This window comes from Scatophagus argus, chromosome 10 (genome assembly GCF_020382885.2).
Source record: "Scatophagus argus isolate fScaArg1 chromosome 10, fScaArg1.pri, whole genome shotgun sequence".
NCBI lineage: Eukaryota > Metazoa > Chordata > Actinopteri > Scatophagidae > Scatophagus > Scatophagus argus.
In genome coordinates this window covers 13,355,113-13,378,687 of record NC_058502.1, presented here as the reverse complement: position 1 = coordinate 13,378,687, position 23,575 = coordinate 13,355,113, and the positions used below count along the sequence as shown (strand labels likewise).

The 23,575-nt window shown below is 39.3% G+C and overlaps 1 protein-coding gene across 4 annotated transcripts in view; it reads left to right on the top strand.

The window, feature by feature from the left end:
• Positions 1-23,575, top strand: part of eys (eyes shut homolog) — a 157,291-nt gene that overhangs the window by 84,713 nt on the left and 49,003 nt on the right. For all 4 annotated transcript variants that reach the window (XM_046400985.1, XM_046400986.1, XM_046400984.1 and 1 more), the window contains 9 exons: positions 651-775; positions 1,323-1,447; positions 1,847-2,060; positions 7,372-7,562; positions 7,679-7,770; positions 10,279-10,429; positions 10,627-10,739; positions 11,203-11,435; positions 17,365-17,541. In XM_046400985.1, the coding sequence (XP_046256941.1) occupies positions 651-775; positions 1,323-1,447; positions 1,847-2,060; positions 7,372-7,562; positions 7,679-7,770; positions 10,279-10,429; positions 10,627-10,739; positions 11,203-11,435; positions 17,365-17,541 (1,421 nt within the window). The remainder of the gene's footprint in view (positions 1-650; positions 776-1,322; positions 1,448-1,846; positions 2,061-7,371; positions 7,563-7,678; positions 7,771-10,278; positions 10,430-10,626; positions 10,740-11,202; positions 11,436-17,364; positions 17,542-23,575) is intronic.

Sequence of the window (23,575 nt, the reverse complement as noted above, 5' to 3'; positions counted from 1 at the left end):
AAATATGACTAAAATAATTCAATAAAAGCATGGATGTTACTGTACTCGAACAGATACTCTGCAAGAAAATCATACAGGAGATTAAAAGGATCATTAAAGAAGTACCTTTTTAAGTCAAGCTGTGTTTTCAAATGTTTACCCCAGCATGTTGCTTGCCCTCAACGAACCAATCGGTGATTTTTTAAATTTGTTTCTATAAAAAAATATTTTTTTTTAATGTGGCATCTATTAATTCTACAGTCTATTACTGAGGAGCAGAGTTGCAACATTGCAGTCCAGAAAGTTCTGTTTTTATTTGTTTGTATTTCATATGATTTTGATACTCTGGAGTCCGACATTATATTGACCAGGAGGTACTCACTGATGTAAATGTGAGCTGGTGTGTGGACAATTCACCACAGCACTTTTTTTTTTAGTTTATCGGTTTGTTGTCTGCTTTACTGATTCCACTCTTTTGTCTCAAGAATCCGAAAAAAATATATTTCCTAATAATATACTCTGAAATAAAAAAGAACAACTGACATGAAAAAAAAAGCTGTGTTACTTTTTGATAAATAATGAAAACAAACAGTTCTTACAGATGCAGTGTGTCAGACCCACGAGGAGGAAGTGACAGCCTCACAGTTTTTAAGTACGATATGTCTCCTTAGCTGTCCACCAGGTTTCGTGGGAGATTTCTGTGAAGTGGATGCTAACGAATGTTGCTCAGCGCCCTGCCACAACGGTGCCATTTGCCAAGATCTTATTAATAGCTACGTCTGCCACTGCAGGTCAGGTGAGTCACTCAGGCATCCTGTGAGTCTCTCAATTTACTTTGAAACAAGGCAACAGAAGCAGTTTATTTTCCTTTATGAGTCCTGTTACAAGAAACCTTTGTGGCTCAAAGACGTAGTCTAGGTGGTTCGTTTAGTGTGCCCCACTTGTGGCAGAGGACAGTTTGCAATATGTAAACCATGTTAATACTTATAGAACACCCATAATGAATTGAAAGGGCCGTATACAGTGTCAGTAAAGGTTACTATAACGCCCACATAAAGTCTAAGCCTTGAAGGCATGCAAAAGACATCCATTTTTCTCCAGGGGGAAATTTGTAGTTATACAGTACTAAAAAAGACAGTGATAAAAAGATGATACAGCCCGGGTTCATTAAAATGTATGTGGCATCTTACTCTTTAGTGAAAGCCTTTTCTCGTCTTTGTATGTGTGTGAACCCAAAAAGAAGCAAATCAATGTAAGAGAATCTGATTGATATTCACTTCAGAGGGTGGAAGTGGGAGAGCCTGGGCTCACCACCGCACTCTGTGGGCTTTTGTTTCTGGCAGGTTGGACAGGCCTTCACTGTGAGGATGACATTAATGAGTGCCTTCCACAGCCCTGCAACCAGGGGATATGCATTCAGAACGATCCAGGCTATGGCTACACCTGTTTCTGTCGTCCTGGATTTGTGGTAAGGCTCCCCACCTTATTTCCCATCTTCATCTTTTATTCCTTCTTTTTTTTTCTTTTTTTTTTTTTTAAACCTCTACCCTCTTGCACCCTGACCCTCTTCAGCAAAACAATCACACACTTATTTACTGAACAGTTAAAAGTGTGTGATTGTTTTTTTCTTTACTATTTATAATCTGCTCATCACTTGTTTGTATGTGAAGCAGCTAAATCAGATGACATCCTCGTAGAGATAACGATAACACGACTTTTTTTGTTGCTATTACTTAACATGAAAAATGTTGTACTGTCATGTTCCCTACTTAATCCGGACTTTATTATTCACAGTGTAAACATGTTGCATTGAGCATCTCATCACATTACGCCACACACTGAAAAGTTGTTTATTGTACACACCCAGGGGAGGAACTGTGAGCACAACTATGACGACTGCCTGTTGAATCCATGTCCAGAAGCATTTTCCTGTGTAGATGGCATCAACAAGGTCAGTTGCCTGCCTCCTGTTACGGATGCTGTTCCCTTGGCGACTGTGGTGGAGAACATCACTCGCGGCTCCACACCCAGAGCCTTGATGCCAACACTCAAACCGACACCAACAGCTGAACAGTCCGCAGGTACAGAGCACACGGTGCAGGCATGTACAGACAAGTCCATGCAGTTTTCCATTTTATGCTGTCCTATAATTTAACTCCACTATATTTCAACTGTGGTTATCTTTATTTTGACAGTTATTATTTCTAGTTGCTTATCAGATTAGGTTTACATAAAGAAACATATGACGCTCTTTAACAGTGTAATGAATTGGTAAAGATGAAAGCAGTGGTTCCCAGCCTTTTCGGTTGTGACTCTTACAAAAAAGCAGTGTTTGCCCCTTGTCACGTTTTACATGTCTGATTTGTGAGTAGTTTTCACCAAATAGCTGTTCCCTCTCATATGGTTTCATCTTAATAATTGCTTGAGGCTCAGACAGGTAAAATTATCCAGTATTTCACAAATAAGCAGAAGATTAGAGAAAATATTTTTACTGCATTTGCTGCAGCTGAACTTTCATTTTTCCTGTCCCATTCTAACTGTATATTTACAAATTAAACTGGGTTCATCCCAATCAACTTCAACAGCAAAATGCTGCTTATAAGTTTCTACTTAAAGAATAACAATATAATGATAAAATATTATATGTTTTAATTATAATATCTGGATTGAGTTGTTTTCATTTATATTTAATACTTTTATACTTTTACTTGTAATGGAGTAATTTTACATTGTTGTATTTTTGCTTTTAGTGAAGTGAAGGACCTGAGTACATCTTCCATCAGTGGGTATATACAGTATACCGCACTATCCTCTTTAAATGCAATTTGCTTTTCTATTAAACTGTTAACACGTGTGCATCTTCAAAGGCTGTGTAATTGTCTCTATGTTCAGGATGGTTCTACATTACTTGGTGAATTATATTTCTATACTGTAAAACAGAGACATGAGGCTTGTGTTAAGGTAATCTTCTTGATGGACAATTATTTCACTGCTAAGAATAACACCTGTTACCTTAATGATCTATCAGCTGAAATATGGCTGCGTATAAACTTAAATTAATGTTTCTCAATCAAGTCATAGCTCCCATTACTATGCTATTACTCCCATTAACATTATGTGTGCAAGAAAGTGACACTAAATTATTTCAATTGATAAGCCATTACACCAATCAATTTGTACTGCATTTGGTCCAGGGATGATTTTTTATTTATTATTAATTTCTTTACAAATGACAAAGCTATCCTTCCCTTGTCCTTCCAAAGAAGCATTTTTTCTCCTGCTCCTGCGGAGCTGGTACTCCAGATGTGATTTTGACACCTTTGGAACATAGCTGGAAATTATGTGTTATGTTTGATTGAGAGATTGTCATAGTTGCAGCTGTGGTGGAAAAGAAAATACTGTCAAAATCCAGTTTTGTATTGGTCACTAAAGTGCATTTTCTATTTCTGTTTTGAAAAAAATTTCAAAGAGTGATAAGTCCAATCATTATTTTGCACTATATCCCTTAACACTCAGAAGACAGACGCAGAACACAATATGTTGTACATTACTGACATTAGATTCAGTCATCTGTGTGAGAGGAGGAATTGGGAGCATTGGGTAGATTGTTACTCCTTGACAGATGAGGTCTGTCTACCTTTGAAACTGTTCACAGAGCTGTAAAACAGACCCTATTGAACACAGACGAGCTTGAACCAATTCAGTGCGACACTCTGAAAATCACTGTGGTCCAAACATAATGGAGTCCTCCCTGCTGCACCTGATGCAGCCCTCATCCACTGCACCGGTTTAGATAGGGTTAAACAGAAACATGAGATACTGGTAACGAAAAACAAACCCAAGCATCTACACGCCAAAACATCTTTTTACTCTTTTACATATAAGTGCAATAATCAAAGTAAATAAGTTTTAAAGTAAGGGCACCCAGAAACTCACGAGTTTATCTAACTAGGTCACCATCTAAACACATGCAGTGCCCTTGGTGCTGCTTGAAATAGATTCAGACAGTGCTCCTTTAAACCTAAGACTGCTCCAAAACCTTTGAAATATACCAAGTCAATGGGAATTTAAACGTAGACTGTTGGGTAAACATAAACCGCTTGTAAAAATGGGCTATACAATTAAAGTTGTCTTGTCTTGTCTTTTACATACTTAAATGTAGATTTAGAATAACATCACTCCAAGGCTGTTACAATTTCATTGTATTCTTTGTACAATGACAATAAAGGCTTCTGATTCTGTTTCTGATAGACGGGGTAGTTTAAATGATACACTGTTGGTACGGGGATATCATTACTTATTAACAACAAAATAATGTAAATTCGGTCTGGGTTTCTTAATTTTGGTTAAAGAAATATAAAAGTCAGCTCAGTTTGGAAGCAAACTAGTAGCAACAACAGAAGAAACCTTATTCCACAGATTGAAATGATTGTCTTTTAGGTCTCTGTATTTTTTTCCCCATCACTATACATGCAATGCTGAGCTTCACAGTATTTTAGCTCTACAATGTGAGAGCTGATGGGAATCTAGAAAGGACATTGCAGGTGCAGAGAGGCTTACTGCAGCTAAGCCATGATTTGGTTGACTTTCCTTGGAGTGATCACTGCAGCACAGGTGAAGCTGTTATCTTTTGCTGCCACGTGTAGCAGAAATGAAATTACATAAGCTCCTCAAAATCAACTTGATGAGTAAGAGGTTAGCCAGAGGGTCCTTTCAAACATGCACTCCCTATGCACAGGGCAGTCACCTGGTTAACCTTCAGTTGCGTGCATTTGTTCTGTCTAGCACTAGTTTATGTTAGCATGTTTTTTTGTTTTTTTTTTAAATAGTTTGTTTTTAATTGAGTTGACAGTGCCTGATTAGTGTGCCTATAACCATTTTGATATATTCAGTGACACAACTTTGCTAGTGAGTCATAATGACTTTCCCATGTTGTGTGCAGTTATGAATATTCACGAGAAAAATGCTCGGCGAGATGTAAAAAGCGGTGTCTAAATGTGTCACTTCAGCTGCAGTGTGTGGCCTGTGCGCTCCTGTACAGTAACTGTCAATGCAGCGTGTTGCAGGAATTTTGTTAGTTATTGTTTAAAACCAGACAACAAAGATATATAATTAGCCACTAGATTTGGAAAAAAAACATATCATGTAGGATTTGATTCCTCTATATGTCTCAGCAGTATAATGATATCCAACTAAATCTTCTTACATTATATATCTTGAATGTAAGACATTTTCTGCTGGTTTTGTAGGTACAGTACAGAATGACCTTTTGCCTTCCCCCAGGGCTCTGAAATTGCAAGCATCCAAGAATGATCCTCAGCAGTATTTTATCTCTGTCTCATGACAAGTTCAATCAGTCAGTCTATTACCTTACCCAATAAATCAGGGACAAAACAGGACTCACATCCTGCCTTTTTTAAAATAAATGGGACATTACATCTATGCCAATTAAATCTCGCCCTCCAAAGTCTGTCCTCATATTAATTGGTCTCAAGTTCGTATTTCTCCAAATATATTTTTCCAGTGGAATATCTTGTGCTTGAACCCGACTGACATCTGCACACTGTCTGTGCTGCAACAATGGTCTCCACCTCTCTACATTAAATACGACTCATATCAATTTTCTCACCTCTTTTATGGACATTAATACTGTCCCTAATTAAATCTGACCTGAAAGATTTATGTCAAGGAATAATCCCGCTGAGATGAGTTTTTTTTTTTCCCCCTGTTGAAACTAGAAATGCTTTTGAACAGACGACAGTAGTGAAAATCTCCTTGTTCGGGCTTCTTTCAGCGCCGTTTTTCATTTTATTATAACAGCAGTAAAGAAAATACAGATTCTGCGCAGAGCTAGATATTGAAAGTGAAAAAAAAAAAGGATCCAGTTAAATTGTACACATTTGCAATTTAGATGTAACCCAACTAGTTACTTGAAACATGGGGATGAGATATCTGGTGTGAGACTGTAAGGTAGTGGTAAAAACAGGAGACCTTTGAAGGAGAGACTGAAGCTAACTGCTAATGAGGTATGATACTGCCTCCTGGCAGCAGCCTCAGACTGCATCAAAGACTACAACAGACTAAACAAGGCTTTAAAATTAATGAATAGCTTTGTCTCTAAGGGGTAATTTTCCATCATCAGCATTGGCAAACCCCATTGTCAAGAGTGAAGCAGAAGACAGCACAGCATTGTTACTGTGTGCATTTATCCTCATTAATTCACAGATCACAGTAGGTCTGCTCCTGATAATTCTCACTTTTTTGTGATGGGATTCTCCTCAGGGTATTGGTCATATTGCTCTCCAGAGAAAATGGGGGTATTTAGGTTAGCTTGTTTGCCAAATGCCCTGAGGGGCCCCACTGTCAGATCAAAGGGGGCCTGGCCTATTAGGAGTTGACGTGTAACAAATATCGATAAAGGTCTCACTTGCGGCTGCTCGATTAATCATGGCAACAACTTTAAAGGAGCTTTGCTGATTTCTCTGGTGTAATGATTTTTCTTCAGATAGGAACAGACAGAGCATGAGACAGGTGCATCCACAAATGCTTCTTATTTCAAGAGGCTCTCCAGTTTGACTTTCCAGCAAGAAACTGCACTTCTTCCTTCAAATGGGAAATATTGGGCATGAGCACCCCCTTAATGCTTGCCTCCAATTGCAGTGTAAGTCAGTCTTTTAAATTTGTCTGCGTCACTACCCCCAATAAGCTTGTGGGCAGTGGAACTTTTACTGAAATATCCCGTAATTGCCCATTCTCATGGATGATATAAGCCAAGTTATTCCACTATAAAATGAGCCATGTAATAAACTTGAATATGTTCATTTCAGCCAAGACTCCTCTCTTGGCTAATATAGTTCCATTTGCATGCTTCACAGCTTTTTGGCAAATAAGATTATTTACAGTATGCCTGTACGGTGAGCAAAAGGAAAACTGTGATGCTACCAAGATCCCTCAAGATCCCCCAAAAAATAATTAACTATGTTTTTGCCAGTACTTCCCACACTCATATGCCTGCACTAGTCTCTCTAAGCTGTATTCTGTCCGCGTTGTCAAGGTTATTTGATGGATAACGGTCACATTTCACATTTTGCAGCTACATACATAAGTCTTACATGCACTAGTTTTTGCAACCACAGAATAACAAAACCAGGAGGTCCGTGTTAAAGCCTCAGTGGCAGCAAGCACCTGCCCTGCTGAGGTGTCCTTAGGAAGACTCAGAGTCTTAATTAATTCTGAGGTTACTGTTCACCCTGTGTACTGACCTTCCTAAAGAGGAAGTGAGTGAAATGTGTTCTTTCAGGGATCAATAGGGAATCTCAGTTGAATTTATTGTAATGATGAATAAACTGCAATCTCTCTTGCTTCTGCTTTCTACATTTCCTTATTTCCTAGATTCAAGCTACATTCACTTCTTTGGGAATTCATATCTGGAGTTTGAGGGTATTGACCTCAGCATGCTCAACAACATCACTGTCAGATTTCAAACTCAAGCAGCCCAGGGAACTATATTCTATGTGGACCAAGGACCTGCTAACGGTGATTTCTTCTTCATGAAACTCTTTGTCCTGGATGGAATCTTGCAGGTAATGCAAAAAAAGTTATTATTCATTATGCATAATTATTTGCTAGTTTGCCCATGAAAGTCAGCTATTGCATCAGTTCAGTGAATAATCTTTGGACTGTCTCTCAAATATTTCAGTATTCCTTTTGCTGTAATGCTGAGGAAGAGGTTACGCGGATCAGTACGTTAATTCATGTTGATGATGGCAAGGTTCACGTTGTTAATATCAGGTACATTCTTTTATGTTATGTTTTTTCTCAATAAACCTTGTGAATATGGGTGTGAATGTTCACATCTGTGTTCATGTGTCACTGGAAATGAAATGCTGCTGCAGTGTGAGAAAAAAAAACGTGATATCAACAGTAAATGAGTTACAATTTCAACATAAACATCAAGCCCAGATGCAGTGTGTTATGTATCTGTTGCAGGCGAGAATATGTCTTCTATTCAGAAAGAAGAGGCGCATTCAGGATAAGCTACTTAGTAATAAACAAATTTTGTTCACATGGTGTTAGCACCTCAGGTGGTATTAACTTGATCCTTGGTTATCCACTCAATTCAAGTGTGGCAGACTATTTTTTAGAGGAGGGCTGTAACTAATACCCGAGGAAGATAAATAATTGGCAGGAATCACCAGCCTGAGAATTTAGATTTTATTACGAATGGGCAAATGGGCTTACATTTTAAGAACTAAAGCAAACGTCAGAATGTGCCTATTAAAATGCATTAGTGATCACTGACCATGTTTTATTGGCTGTTCTAAAGTCTTCATTTGCAGTTTTTCATTACGAAAAGATTAACAAGCAAGAGCCGAGCACAAAATCAATGTTTAAATGATTTAAAGTGGGGCTGTGGCCCCTTAGTTATATTGTTCCTAAGCCCATGTGTAGTCTTGCTGCCAGCCCCCTCCATTATATTCTGACATGAGAAAGATTGTGGTTTGGTGTCAAGACACAAAGTTCATTATATATGAGCAAGAAGTTGAAACAAAGTGGTATCAAATCAGTTTGCTTTGCAATGTTAAATGAAAGAGGTCATTTCATCAGTTTTTTGCAGACGTTTGAGCAGACAGAGAGGAACAAATGTTTTTGCACTGTTCTTCTAAAAACCTGAGATTGAGCGACTAAGAAAGAAATTCATTACAGTCTTCTGAAGATGAAATTTTAAAAGAGATGATAGATAAAAGGTAAAGTATTGAAGGTCATTGAATATACTGTGCCAAAGGTGAGCAAATTATTTCCTTGTCAAAACAAAGCTTAGTGGGAAGGGTGCCTTATGTGTTTCTTGGCAGAAAGCTGCACTGCCCTAAATATGCATGTGCATCTAGAAAGACCTATCAGGTTTAAAGGCTTTGAGGCTCCACCTCTGTTTTTTTTTGTTTCTGCAAGAAAAATACAACAGCAGTATGAATCAATCATAATGTTCTGTACCAACCCCTTGGAGACATTGCAAGAAAGAGAGCTGTCATAACTGGAGGGTTGGGAGTATGAAAAAATGGTTCCTGGTGTCACAAAGCAAATTATTTGTAATTGTCTGATGGCCGAGTCCGTCCATCTTTGTCTGATTTGACCCAGAGCTACAACATCATGGCCATCCTCAACGTCACCGCCTAACTCATTATAGACTTTTAATATATCTTCCCGTCAAAGACACTTTTCAATATGTTAAATAGAAACCCAGTGGGGATGACTTCTCAAGGACAGTGAGCACAGTGCCCTCTGGCTGCTGGCCAGGCCGCTCTGGCAGACTGCTTCTAAATTAACCGCCTCTCCATGCTGGCTCTAGAGGAAGGACTTACGCAGCTCGGAGTTAGTGCCCCGAGTGTTTAGCCAGCATATGCAACAGCCTGCAAAGTACAGGCTTAACAAATCAGAGTAGATTGCTTCGTGGATCTCCTAACTTCCACTCAGGGAACAAGGGGTATCAGGAGACACTGGAGAGGAGACTGCATCTGTGGCCCGAGTACCCTCAAGCTGCAGGTGGTTAGTCCAGAATCTGCACTTAGGTAATTATCTGCTCTCCCCTGTTGTTTCAAAGTGGAGAATTGGTTTTTGAAATCTATGAATGGCTGTGGGGTGGATCCAAAATAGTTGTCTGATGGCACATAGGAAACTCAGAGAAAACAAAATGGAGTTCAGCGGTAGCCCTGCAGAAAAGTATTGTGATTAATGAATGTGTCAGCAGAATAAACTAAACAGTTACATGTATTTACGGCAGTTTTAAAATCTCAGCAGTTGGTATTTAATTCTCACATCTCCCTGTTAATATTTCTGAACTTTATATTGGCAGGATTTTTTTTAATGTTTAAAACACATGAGATTAATGAGTTCACGTTATCCGAAAGATGAAGTCATAGATCAATATGGGAACTGTTCATCTCAAAGACGTTTGTCCTCTTGTAATAGTCTGAAAATCTAACAGAAACTTTTCTGTTATTGTCAACTTCTTTTGCGGTGTTTGAGTCAGACAAAACTTGATTTCTTGAAAGTGGGTGAATGAATTTGTCACCAAGGCCAAAAATGTTTCTTCCTTTTGGAAGAATGAATGAATACAAGAATGAATACAATGAATACATGTACAGTTTTAATATTTTGTTTAGTGAAATTGAGACAACAGAGACTACAGAACCATGTGTACTTGTGTAAAAAAAGTGAAAGACACATTTCTCTTAACACCAAATGACTGATGTATGTGTGCTTGTTGTACATTTAACATGACTTCTTTACACTTTTTTACAGACAACACATGACTCCCTGCGAAGCAGAGCTAACTCTTTCTGGTCATGAAAAAATCAAAAGTAAAGCCAGTAATTACTGGCTGGGACACATTATACAAAGAACGAACCACATTTTTGCAGGTGGTCTACCACAACAATATCAACCCAGTGAGGTAAGGCTTCAAAAGTGCTATGTGATTTCTCAACGACCTGCTGAAATAAGCTTCTGAGAGTGATGAATGCTAAGAAGTTACGTAATATGTGCCTTAACTTAAAAAAAAAAACCTAACTTAAAAAAACTATAGAAGATGGGAAAGAACTGTTAAAAACAGGGAATCATCTGAATAAAACTTTGTTTTTTTCCTCTTAGAAAGCAAAACCCTTCCACAACTATTCTGGCTGCATTGAAATAATTGACGTTAATAAACTGAGGAGCTTTTACACATCTGACGCCATCACTAGCAGCAACATAGACCGATGCAGGTAATGTCTCTGGATTCTAAAAATAGAACGAATGGCTTCATCATGATCTCTTCTCTTAATCTCTAGTTAATTTTTAACCTTGCATTTGTTGTTTTGTTTTAGTTGTGAAATTCTTGCAAGAAAAATCACCCCAAACATTTGCATACTTGTGTGTTAATATTCTGATAGCTGGATTATTTAGTATTATGCAAGCACTAGAAGTCATATTTTGTTTTATCTGATGTGAAAGGAGAAATCTGTCCACTTATTGTGATAAATACCACTGGAGTTTTCCTCTCTGCCTGGGATTAGAGTCAAAAATCTGTCTGCTTAGTAAATGACTGCACTTGCTGCTCGTTTAATGGGTAAAATTAGGTGCACAAGAGTGTAGTTCGTATATTTAGCCTTAAAAGCAAATATAATAATGACGTTAAATTGGATTTGTGTTCACTTTAACTGCTGAAGCTTTTGTCCAATTATACAGATATACTCTTTATACCTCAAGTAAGACAGCTCAATCGACCACCTCTGACACAGTAAACACAACAGCAGTGACATCTCCCACACAAACACCAAAACATCCCCTGCATGAACCTGAGGTTTGCCATGACGGTCTCTGCCGCAACGGAGGAACTTGTCATCGGCTGCAGCTGCCTGGTGGGGCTGTGCCTTCCTGTCACTGCCCGCTTCATTTTACTGGAATTTTTTGTGAGAAAGGTAAGCTTGGAAATTTCTTTAGTTGTTTGTTTTTAGCTGACAATGTTTCTCACATTTTTTGTATGGGACTGTGAATTATATAACACACACACACAAGTGGTAAAAAGCTTATAAACCTACTGTTCTGTGACCCCCACATTAAGAGCCAGCCAACAAATTATGTTGGTTAATATATGCTGAGCCTCTTTGGCTAATAGGTTTCACAAGGAGGGAAGATAGAGTCAGCTGCAATATGAATTTTGAGTGATGTGAATTATTCAGGATATGATTAATGAAATGAAAGATCCATATAAGCAGCTTGAATCATTGCTGTGTGTCCATGTTCACCTCCAACTCTCAGTGAATGAGAAGATGACCTTGCAGCACTTGCTCAACATTCAACTAAAGCTCTCACCCTTGTCCCCGCCAAAAGTATTTATTTTGTACCAACCGCTCTGACACTAATATTAAGGAGACAGCAGCACTAGATACTCATACTAAGGAGTTTTTCCTTTGCAGATTTCTTCTTCTTTGCTGACGTCCCTTTCTGCCTCTCTCGCCGTGTATGATAAGCTCTGACAGTGTAGGCAACAGCATCCTGTGTTTTGCTATTGTGGTCATTCTCTGTCACTGACAACAGCAACACTGGAGTTGTGAATTAATTGCTTGTGCGCTTGATAAGGGAAGCCAAGCTGCACGTGAGTGAGAGACGTTTCAGATGGAGTCTTATGATAGCCTTGTTCACTCCCCCTGCAGTAGCTACACTACAGTATATGGTTAATCCTCTAACATGGATTAAAAAGATATGATTAATGTAGATTAAATAGTTAATTACATGTTGCAACAACTACATGTGTTAAATCAACCATGGTACGATCATTTGTTTTATACCTGTTTCTTGCTACGTAGGGGGTTTTGGGTAAAGGTAATTATGACTGGAATGGACACAGCAGGCTTGTCGAGCTTTGGGCTTCTCCATGTTGGAACAGTGTGTGTGTGTGTGTGTGTGTGTGTGTGTGTGTGTGTGTGTGTGTGTGTGAGAGAGAGAGAGAGAGAGAGAGACTATAGTAAGAGCATCACTTGCTGTTTTGAAGGAAGGTGACTTTTTTTAGCCACTTGGCAATTCTACCACTCAAAATTCAGAGTTATTTTTGAAACAATAAATTTCAATACTTAAGCTTCTTCACTTTGCATTCAAATATTGTAGCTAGCTAGCAAATTCTGGAGTCTTGTGCTAAAGGATATGATCCTGCTTTGTATATACAGTTTTAAGCATTATATTTCAATACCTCTGACAGAAATATACAAAAGCAGGCTTATATTTTCCAGCCCATGACTGCATATTTTAAAATTCCCACAGAAACACTCCAAAATCTTGTGGAAAGCCTTCCAAGAACAGTGAAATCTGTTATAGCTGCAAAGCTGTGTATTTAGAATGCGATGCCGTTTAAGTCCCTGTTGGTGTAATGTTCAGGTGCCCCAGTACTTGTGTCTATATAGTGTACATAAATACCACGTGGGAGAACAGAAAGCCTTATCTACATCTTCCCCTCTAACTCATAGAACATTGCGCTAACAATGGTTTTCAGTCAAAGCCACTAAAATTTATATGTGCTGTACATTTTAAGCCTGTGGACTATTTTTCATCAATGGAAATTTGCATTAAAGAGCGTTGCATTAATGAAAACTGACTTGATCTTCACCTTCACCACCCCTGTACATGATTTAGGCTAATAGCATAACCTTGTATTTACAGAATACATTGAAATGTGACAGAACACCGCCCAAAGTTAACAGTCATTAACATGGATGGAGAAGCCTGTCCATACCTGGGAAATGAATCAGATGCTCTGCATGGTTTCATAAAGTATTTTCACAATTGTGTTTTTATTTTTACTTTTTTCTATTCAACCATTTAAAATGGGAATCCCCTCAGTCTCTTTCCACCGCGACAGTAAGTTCCTGCTTATCCCTCAACTTGTCACACTTAAACTTTTCCTTTTAATACCAGCAGTGGCCTTTCAGAGTCATTTCTGCTGAGTTTGAGAAATTGCTCCGTCTCAAAAGCAGTTTAGTCTTTCAGATTTAACAGAGTGCAGTCTCATATGAACACTCATCCAGCGATATGCTTTGCAACGCCAGTTCTCTTAGCTCACAGACAGAATCCGGAAGCTGTTAGTATGCTGACGAAGTCTGTGGATGTGTATTACCACGGCAGCTTTACTAGGTGCACTCTTGTCTTCACATCTTGCTGAATCAAGACTACACACAAAAGAAGAATAAAGCAAGTCACCTCTGCTCTCAGTTAATTATATATGCATCATCCTTCCCAGTGCCTGATGACGTGAACTTGTTTGTGTCCTAGATGGAAGGCTGACATGCCATACAGTATGTAACTAAGAGAAATATCAGGATGCACACAAGACTTCTACACCAGTAGATCAAAAAGTTCTAATCTGTTACTAATTAATTTATTAATGTTAGTAATACATGTGAGTCAATATATAATCAAACATATGAAACAGATAATGATTGGGTACATTGCCAAATAAGTCAGTTTTATTTAAATGTCCTAAAAAGACACATTGAAAAATTTGCCTTAAAGGAAATGCAGTACAACACCCTCTATCTTTAGAACCTTGGATCAGATTTGAAAAAACTCCCACATACCTTCCCACTGATATACAAATATCACATTATTTTGTATGCCAGTGTTATAAAAGTACACATCATATTTATTTATTTGATTGTTCATTTAACATGTACACATAATACAGATGAACACTGTCACATAGGAAGAGGAAATACAGCACATGTAAAGTATAAAAAAGTTTAAGCTGAAGTTGTAGCCCCTTACCCCTTGTTAGGTTTTTACATACAGGTTAAGACAATTAAACATATCAGTAAGACAAGTTCAGGATAAAAACAATAGATCACATGAAAAAGACTGTGTTTGAATGGATCATGTGTCTGTATCTGTGTTCTAGATGAATGCATATGCATTTTAGACAAAAAAAGGTAAGTATTAGATTTACGTATTAACATTTTAATGTCCAGAAAAGCTTAATCTCCTCTTTGTAGTTAATATGTCAAGTGTCATGCTGTAAGATGTATTACTGGGTCCGTTTTCCATGCCTTTCCCCAGTAAAATGACACAAAGAATGCCTGCACACATCAAATGTTTCACCATCAGCTAAATCACTACAATTTCATTTTCTTTTTAGCACATGAAAAATGTCAATCCAAAGCAGCTTTCAGACTTAGTTCTCGATCAGATTTAGGAGGTGTCTTATGTGAGGCCTGTGCATAAGAAGCTTGACATGTATGTGTGAGTGCTGTCTTATGTTTGGACCCTAGGGCTGCACCTCTGGTAGTAAGTGCTGTAATCCAGGCCAGTGCCTGGTGGTTGAGTGAGTATTTGATATCAGGTAGCCAACCATAAGACAGGTTTTGTCAAGATAAAGTCAGTTCATCTAGGTATGTCAGAGTTTTAAGCTATGATAAATTGGTCTCTTCAAAGAAGACACAGTAGGTCGTAGACCTTGCCAAAGACATTCTGTCAAGTATGTAAGCATTCAATTGAGAGCTAAGTGATCACAAAAATTAGTTACGGAGTAAGAGGCTGCAAGGTAAGGAGGTGCGCAAAAAAGACGAAACCAGTGATGCAGGAAATTATTCAGACTTTGTATTGATCATGACCTCCTTCTACGGCTCATTACCTTATGTCCTTACTTCTTGCACTTTTGAAGCTGTGATGTAGGATGTTGGCTCGAAACGAGTAATAAAATGAAAGTTGAGAGCACAGTTTTGTTCCATTAATGTCTTCTCAACAACTTTTACTTAATCGCACTCTTTTCCCTCATTCACAGTGCCTTTTTTTTAAGTAAACTATTTCAAAAGCTGATTTTCTCAAATTAGTTGATTTAAAATTCATTTTTTTGGTTATTATGCCTTTACTTTCTCCAGTTTAATTTAAGCTTGCAGTAACCCATATTCTTTCTAAATATGAAAACATTTTTTATTTGTGCACTCATAACAATACTCAGCAGCACAGTGACAACAGGAGGTACTTAATTGACTGTGATTACATTTGATGTGTGTAATTTACTAAAATCAAATTATAAAATGTAAATTGTTCCCAGATGCAGGCAGTATTTTTATAGATGAGGACCAGAGAGAGTCTTTCCTGTAAATGTAGGTAGCAGAAGTGTCAAATAACCTTTATAAAAGCAAACAAAAAAGATTTTTTTAGGGTGGTGAGCCTTTCTGTTTATGTGTTTGACATTAATGGGACCTGATGAGGGGTTGTCAGTTTCCAGCTCTGCCAACACACTGACTAGGTGCTGCCAGCTCTTTTTGTGGGCATCTAGTGTGTGTTTGCTGTAATTGCTGGTGCCTTTAAAAATGAGCCAGCTCAATCTGCCTCACTCAGAAATTGCCAACAAACATTACAGGATTGATTCATCATTTTCAATCCAAGGAAACCACTCCTTCCACAACAAAAGAAAATGTTTTTTTTTTTATTTTCTCTTTGTAATTTAAAGTATTGTCTGCTCCACATGATTCTCTGAGAACCTCGGAGGAGTCATCCAGTATGATTGGTCAGGAAAAGAGTCGCAAAGTGGCAGAGCACAAAGATGAAAATAACAAGATTATGACCATTTGAGAAATGGTACAACCAGAAACTCTTCTCAGGTGTTGGTCCAGTAACTGATCATTAAATTGGACCAAGCCTGCATCTTGCTGGCCTCCGAGCCACTGAGCAGTCCTTATTGTCAAATCCTGCAATTCACCTTGCTGATATTTTCACTTTCTGTATAACTCGACTCCTTTTCATAGCCTCATTAAGGCCATTTTCAGGATAGGTTGTTGACGTGAACAAGAGATACCCAGTAATTCCGTTATCCCTGCTGCCATAAATAAACCCACCGTCCTCCAGTAGTGTCACAGATCAAGCAGTCCAACAAAAAATTGCAGGAAAGAGCAGCAGTCACATAGTCATCTCTTCTTTGACTATGCAATAGTTGATTATCCTAACGGTGCACGTTGATTTTCTTGATCTTGAAGTGACATAGTGTAAGTGTGTACATTTCAAACTTCCTCCAATCAGGTTATATAAACCTGTGCACCTGCGTTTGACACTGATGAAACCTCGGTTAAATCTAAACCATTGCCATTGTTAGGCCAGTTACGGAAACTTCTAACTTTAGAGCGCTACTATGTGTTCTATCTTGATCAAATTTTTAAATTTCTCTGTATTCTTTGTATTGCTTTTCTTTTACTTTCTTGTCTGTTCTAAATGTTGTCAGTCATTCAAAGGTCTGCTTTAAAAATCCATTTGATCCAACATCAAAGCACCAAAAAAAGTACACACAAGAGTCATGAGAGGATATTCATATTTCTCTTAGAATAAAAAAAAATAGTTTTTTGAACCCTACACATCCTGTTTCTTATGAGGTCTCAGCTGAGTTTTCCTTGAGAGCTGGACTCTGGAAGGTGGAACCCCCTGAGCTGAGGCCAGGGTGGCCTGTTTAGAACTGACTGTCATGCACCTGAACAGCAAGCTATCCACCAGGTGTACAATGTCCTTTGTGTAAAAGCCAACAGATCATCACTGGCTTGTGGAGTTGATGACCTGAGCCGATGCCTCCTCCACCTCTCCTTAAAGTCATCCAGTGGGAAATAACACACTAGCACAGAGTCCTGACAGGACCCTGCTGACTCTGCTTACAAGCGGTGCTGTGAAGCCTCACACCAGTCTATTCTTGCTGCTCTGTCGGCTAGCAAAAGTACTGTAGGACATCACTTTTACCAGATAGGTCATTCTCCATTTTGGTATAAGTGTGAAAATTACAAATGTATAATAAATGAATATTAGGATTCTGCTGTTCTACTTTTCGCACTCCATTTAAATGCATTTCATCAATGTGTATTTAATTTTTGTTCCCAGATACCACAGTGTATATCCCCTCATTCGATGGCACGTCTTACTTGGAGCTGCAGCCCCTTGTATCTCTTCTCCCGCCTTCTGGTTCAAGTAATAATCTACCTTCTTCAGTCAAGGACACCACTGTTATTCTCTATTTGACAGTGAAAACAAGATCGGCACAGGGCACCATCCTCTACAGTGAGTACGGTCTCCTTTTATCTCAGGCATTTTAAAGCACCACAACTCTGTGAGAACAAGTACAGCTGAAGGTTGGAAACTATGCACATCCCTAGTCCTATGCCAGATATGTGTAACACCTTTCCATATGCCTTTTTCCTTACATATGTGTTTGTGTGTTGCCTTGTTTTTTTTTTCAATCCAAGCTGATTACACAGCCCAATGAGGAGCTATTATTCAGAGAAAATAACCCCATAATATCCTACTTTGCAACTCATTAATATTAAAGAAAGAGAGCAAGCATATGGACATATAGAAATGCAGACGGAAAAGAAAAACTTCCAGAGCCTGAAAACACAATTTTACAAGTTGTATTTTTCTCTTAAATTTACCATTTTAATCTCAGAGAATATCTATTGTTTTATACTTTGATTTAAACAAATAGTGCAGCATTTTGCAAATTGCACTTATTTGTTTTCTTGCCTAGAATTAGATGAGAAGATTCTTGTGTCCTTTTAGTAAGTAAGAAACTACAGCCAGGAGAAATTTAGTTGTCCAAAGATAACGAAAGCCACCTACCAGCTCCTCTAAAGCTCACTAATTACATGTTGTATCTCATTTGTTCAATCTCTGCAAAAAAAAAAAAAAATCATCAGGAGTCTATGCTAATTGCCTGACAACCACACAGTGACAACAAAACTCTAAAAAGTGGCCGAGTATCACCTCAGCACACACCCTGCCTGAAAACCACAACTTGCTGCTTTTACAACACTGCAGCATTTTTTGAGCAAAAAAATGTTGTCCTGCTTCTACTCGCTACTGTTATTTTTCTCAGCCTGAAATAATACATAAGGTTGTTAATCAGCTTCTGATACTGAGATGCTGGAAATATCATACTGTTTCTGAAGTCTAGCAAGGAGGATGCTTAGCAACAGTCATGGTGACTTAGAAAAGGCAAAAACAAAAAAAAAAACAAGAAACCTCTGAATTGATTTGAATTGATTCAAGTTCAATAACATATTCACCGTAAAGATAAGCATTAGATAAGAGATGAGTTGATCAAAGCAACTGCCTGTGGTGTTTGGAAGGATGGAAGTGTACAGCTGTGAGCCATCAATTTCGTTGTCTCCTTTTTGATCATCTGAGCTATAACCTAAAAGCAAAAAAAGGAATTCTCACAAGAAAGCAACACCCAGTCGGTCATGTGAGGATCCAGAATCGGGCTGACCCTTCACATCAACCATGAGCTCTGCATTGTGCGTCTACCTTCTGTCCACTCCTTTTGTTCCCACACCTGTGCATGCACACACACACACACATTCTCTTTTGTTACAGATTTGGACAGGTAGGCCCGACAGCCACTGAGTGGACCCTTGGAACAATAGAGGATTGTTTTAGGAGGAGAGGAGTCAGTAGATTTGTGGTAACTTTTTAGAGCCAGAGAAAGCTGAACCGTGAGAGCTTTTTTCTACTTATCCAGCTTTGTGTGCGTTACATGATATTGAAGGTATGGTGGCATATAGGAGCCAACTCAGTGGCCAAACCACTACAAAACTGCCTTGAGCTGTGATTCATCATGAACAGAAACGTCCAACTGTGTGCCTCGATGGACCACAAATGCAGCTCCTTGCTACTGAAATGACAGCCGCTTTGATGTTGGGATGCACGTTGTCCCCATATGACCCCACAGCAAGTCAGGTGCAGGTCCGACAGAACTGTAACCACCATGCACTGTGTGGTGATCACAGGTGATAAATTCTGCACTAACCAGGCACAGACATCACAACGTTCATCTTGCCGGTGTAACCTACATCAGCCCCTTATCTGTGACACCATCTACAGGTTCATGGCCTCTCATTTACAAATACAGACCTTTTAAATATTGCAATACGCCACAGGCTTCACCCGAACTTTCTCTCCTTTGATCAAAATCTGGATTTCACATCTCTAATAACTGGCATATTTTGTCAGTAAGTGCAAATCCAGGGGGCAACATGCCTGTCCAAATACATTCAACATGTGACACCGTGTGCAGTTTCAACTGAACTATTCTTTCCTGTTTCTATATGCCTTTAACAGTGTAAGCAAAGACACTTGAAAGTTTGTTTTACCTCGAAACAGTTTTGTATTCCTTGGATTTATAACATCTTGACTTTTTTCTTTCTGTGCTGACATTGGCCTCCCATGATGGCTGCTGAGTGCCTTAGTGTTCCACCAAAGACTTAAATCTTTGTGTTTAAGGAGCTATTAATTAGCCAGCTCTCAGACGCTAATGGGACTCTAAATTAGTGCATTATATACGGTTGGAGCACTTGAAAGGTCAACCAGCTAAGTCTTATATACACAAAGACAATGGTAGTATCAGTTCTAAGACAAATGTACAGTGTGCTGTTTGGCACAGGTGCATAATTAGAGTAATCAAAAATGTAAGTGTTTCTAAATGGAATCCAATTGGGAGCTTCTCAGTAAAATAACATTAAAAAAAAAAATAAAATTCTCCATTCAAAAAAAATGCTCAGGAGGCATTTTTTCAGGAAATACTTGAAACTGTCCAAAAATAGATTTTGGAACAGAGCAACAGAATAATTGCAAAGCAAAACCTTTAGTACGCTTTATGTAAGCAGTTTAGTAAGTTTTAGTAAGTTTAATGCTAGTTTTTTTGGGGGGAAAACAGCACATTACATTGTTGTGCGACTTAGTAGGAGCAATTTGGTTATTGGCAAAGAGTCAATGATTATGGGAAATAATCATTAAAGTAAAATCAGTGTATGCTTAATACACATAAATATCGGGGCACCACCCTGTTACCAGGGACCAATAGCCAAATTAATTAATGGGAAAACAGTCTCTTAAAATTGTGAAGGATGAATCCGAGCACTGGCTGTCATGAATTCAGCTGGTATTACAAGTACACACACAACAACCACAGACAACGACAGGTTAGACTATAACAGGATTTATTAAACAGCAACAACCATCCATAGATAAGCATCACTTTGTAATAAACACTATTATAATCTAAGTTTTATAAACACACATTAACTATTAACTAAGATAACACAGGTACAGCAACGAGAGTATATCTATACATAGGTGTGCATATATACAGGTGTGTGTGTGTGTGTGTGTGTGTATGGGTGTGTATGAGAGAGATGATGACAACAGTATGGAGGCTAACAAGCTAGCCAGGTAGCGGCTAACAAGCTAGTGGCTAAAAACAAACAAGATGGCGGTTAGCAAGCTAGCCAGAGGGTGGCTAACAAGCTACAGGCTAAAAACAAACAAAATGGCGGTTAGCAAGATAGCAGCAGGATAGCAGCTAACAACAAGCTAGTGGCTGACTACAATTAAGATGGCGGATGGCCACATGAGGGGAGGAGCTACAACCAGAATGGCGAGTGGGGAAACTACAACCAAAATGGTGGAGGACTACATGAGGAGGGGTCAGCACACCAGGATGAACAACCACATAAAGGATGACTCAGCAAACAAAACTAGTCACACGCATGTGATGACTCAGCAAAACCCACAATGACTACGGAAGAATACGCCGGCCGTATTATTCAGAGCCAAGATGGTGATAACCAATGTGATGTTGCTTATGTGGTCACAGAAGAGAACGATGGGCGGAAGCCTTTGAGCGCCACATACCCCTTGGTTACGGTTCGTGATCGCGTGCTCGGACTTTCGCCTCACCGTTCAGAAAGAAGAGTGTGAGGAAAGATAGAAATGAAAATACAAGAAACACAACCCAATAAAATAATCCACTCTAATTCTTTAGAGACTCGCGTGTCACCACACAATAGCGGAGTCAGTAAACCGGAGCTTGTCTGCTCAGCTATTGGTCCTTTAACTGGTGACGCGCGGTCTCGCTGAAACGGCGGAAATGACCGACCGGAAAACAAAATCAATGAATGCAGCACTTAAAAGTTACAGAAATCATGTGTAAACAACCCTACGTTACACTATCTCTGCCCAGACATAAGCCTCTTACGTTGCGTTGCTCCGATCATTCGGAGTTTGAAATAATGATCCGCTTAACGTTCGCAGCGTCGTCCTCGGCGGGATGCTGGCGGTCCGTTATTCTGATGATGCGGAGTGTTGATCTCTCGGCGGCAGCGGAGAAAATCACCGGTGAAAAAGTTAACAAACTTTGTTTTCGTCCTTAACAAAGTCGGCGCGCGGCTCGTTAACGTGCGATCAGCTGATTTCCCAGCGATCCACGTCGGATGAGGAAAAAAGGAAAAGTTACGGAGAAAAATACAGCAGTCTGTTTCTCGGCCTGCGAGTTGCAGAACTGTGACCCGGGATCTAAAATGATGTTAATCAAAACGTTTGATTGTTGCTCCCTTTTGGCGGTTTGGACACTTGGAGAGCCTGGAGAAGCTCTCACTGTCACAGCACGCACGGGAAAAAGCGCATGCTGATGGTCGCAGTGACCTTTTATTACCTGAGTGACGTCACCGTAGATTCCTTAGGGATGGCTGGCACACAGCCAATGTCTGTGCTCGTTCGGGGTTCGAACTCAGGAATTTATGACTAGGTGCACATCATGAGTGGGGTCTCTAACAGTTGGTCACTCTAACTCAGGCTTTATGGGTTACATGTAGGCCACTCTATTGTTCTCCAGAGCGCATGGCCAGAGATCCCAACATCCCCCCTTTGGTCTGAAGAATGGGGTAGGGGCCACAGTCTTTAGAGCAACATTCTCTAAGGTCGAATGGTCCATGTGCGCTGAAGGTGGTCATCCTTCTGGCTTCCTTCCTGTTAGCTGATGAGCAGACACAGTGATCAACAGTTCAAAGTTCAGAGTTCATTGAGGCTTTAATTCAGAGTTCATTGAGGCTTTAATGTCTGGACAGAGTTGAGGCACAGTCTGGGCAGATATGAATAATGAGCTAACTAACTCTACTATGATTATTTGGCATTTCAACAACACATTTAACACAATTTCAAAAGAGCATAGCTCAATGTAGGTACCCAAGGAAAGAAAGAGAGGAGAAAGAAGAGGAGGAGTATCAGTGAATTGGCTATGTATTCTAATGTAGCCAGCAGCTTAGTGGCTGTATCATGCCGGTCGTAGGCTAATGAGCTTTGTGGTGACTGTATTCACCAACCATAGGTGGCCAATTCACTCTGCGAGGATCTCACTTTCCTCTGTTCTTGCAGACACGGTACCCTGGCATGTTTGCTAGGGTGAGTCAACTCTCAAACCACAGAGATCATTCACATCTCTGACAAATGGCTGCTGGGGCAGACCCAGTGGATATTCCTGGTTCAGGTACATGTGTTTAAGGTTCAAAATACAATGAGGAGTCTCCCTCATGATACACCAATATAAATGACATACGTGTAGTGTCTTGCCAAAACCAACATTCAAAACAGACTTCAGTTGCCCATTCTGCCAGTCTATGATAGTTATGGTTACAACAGAGCCTAGCTCTAATTTCTAGAGGTCTATGATAATTATAAGGAGGGATTTATTACCTTCAGTAAATTTAGGGATTGGTTCAATCTAACTGACTTGAAGATTAGAATATAAAAGGTGACCCCCCTTTCCCTGAATTTGTGCTCGATTCAGAGGATGGTTAATTAAAAATGACAGCAGGTAAGGCATCCTTGAATTTAACCTCTGGTGTTGTTGTTCATGGATGTCCAATATGCAACCTGCTGAAGTGTCTGGAGAGTGGTTTTGTAACCATGGTGACCACCACAGGTGAGTCAGGGCGTGGGTGAGCATCAACCCCCCCCTCCCCGTGTCTGGTCGGGTTAATCTATCCTAAACAGCTGGTGATGCTATAAGAAAATCAAAAGGGGAAATATATATATATATATATAAGGAAAAACAAAAGCAGTTAAAGGAACAGGGTTTCTGGTGTTAGGAGTATGTTTGGGTGACTAGGCGGCCTGAGTGGTCGATCTGAACGTCTCCGCCACACACTTCCTTATAAGCTCTTTTAAACTTTCCTTTTGGAAGTCTTCCCCTTTAAATGGAAGTGGGGCTTTGCCACCATACCTCCTACCCTGTTTGGAGTTGGATTTAAACCTGCCCTTT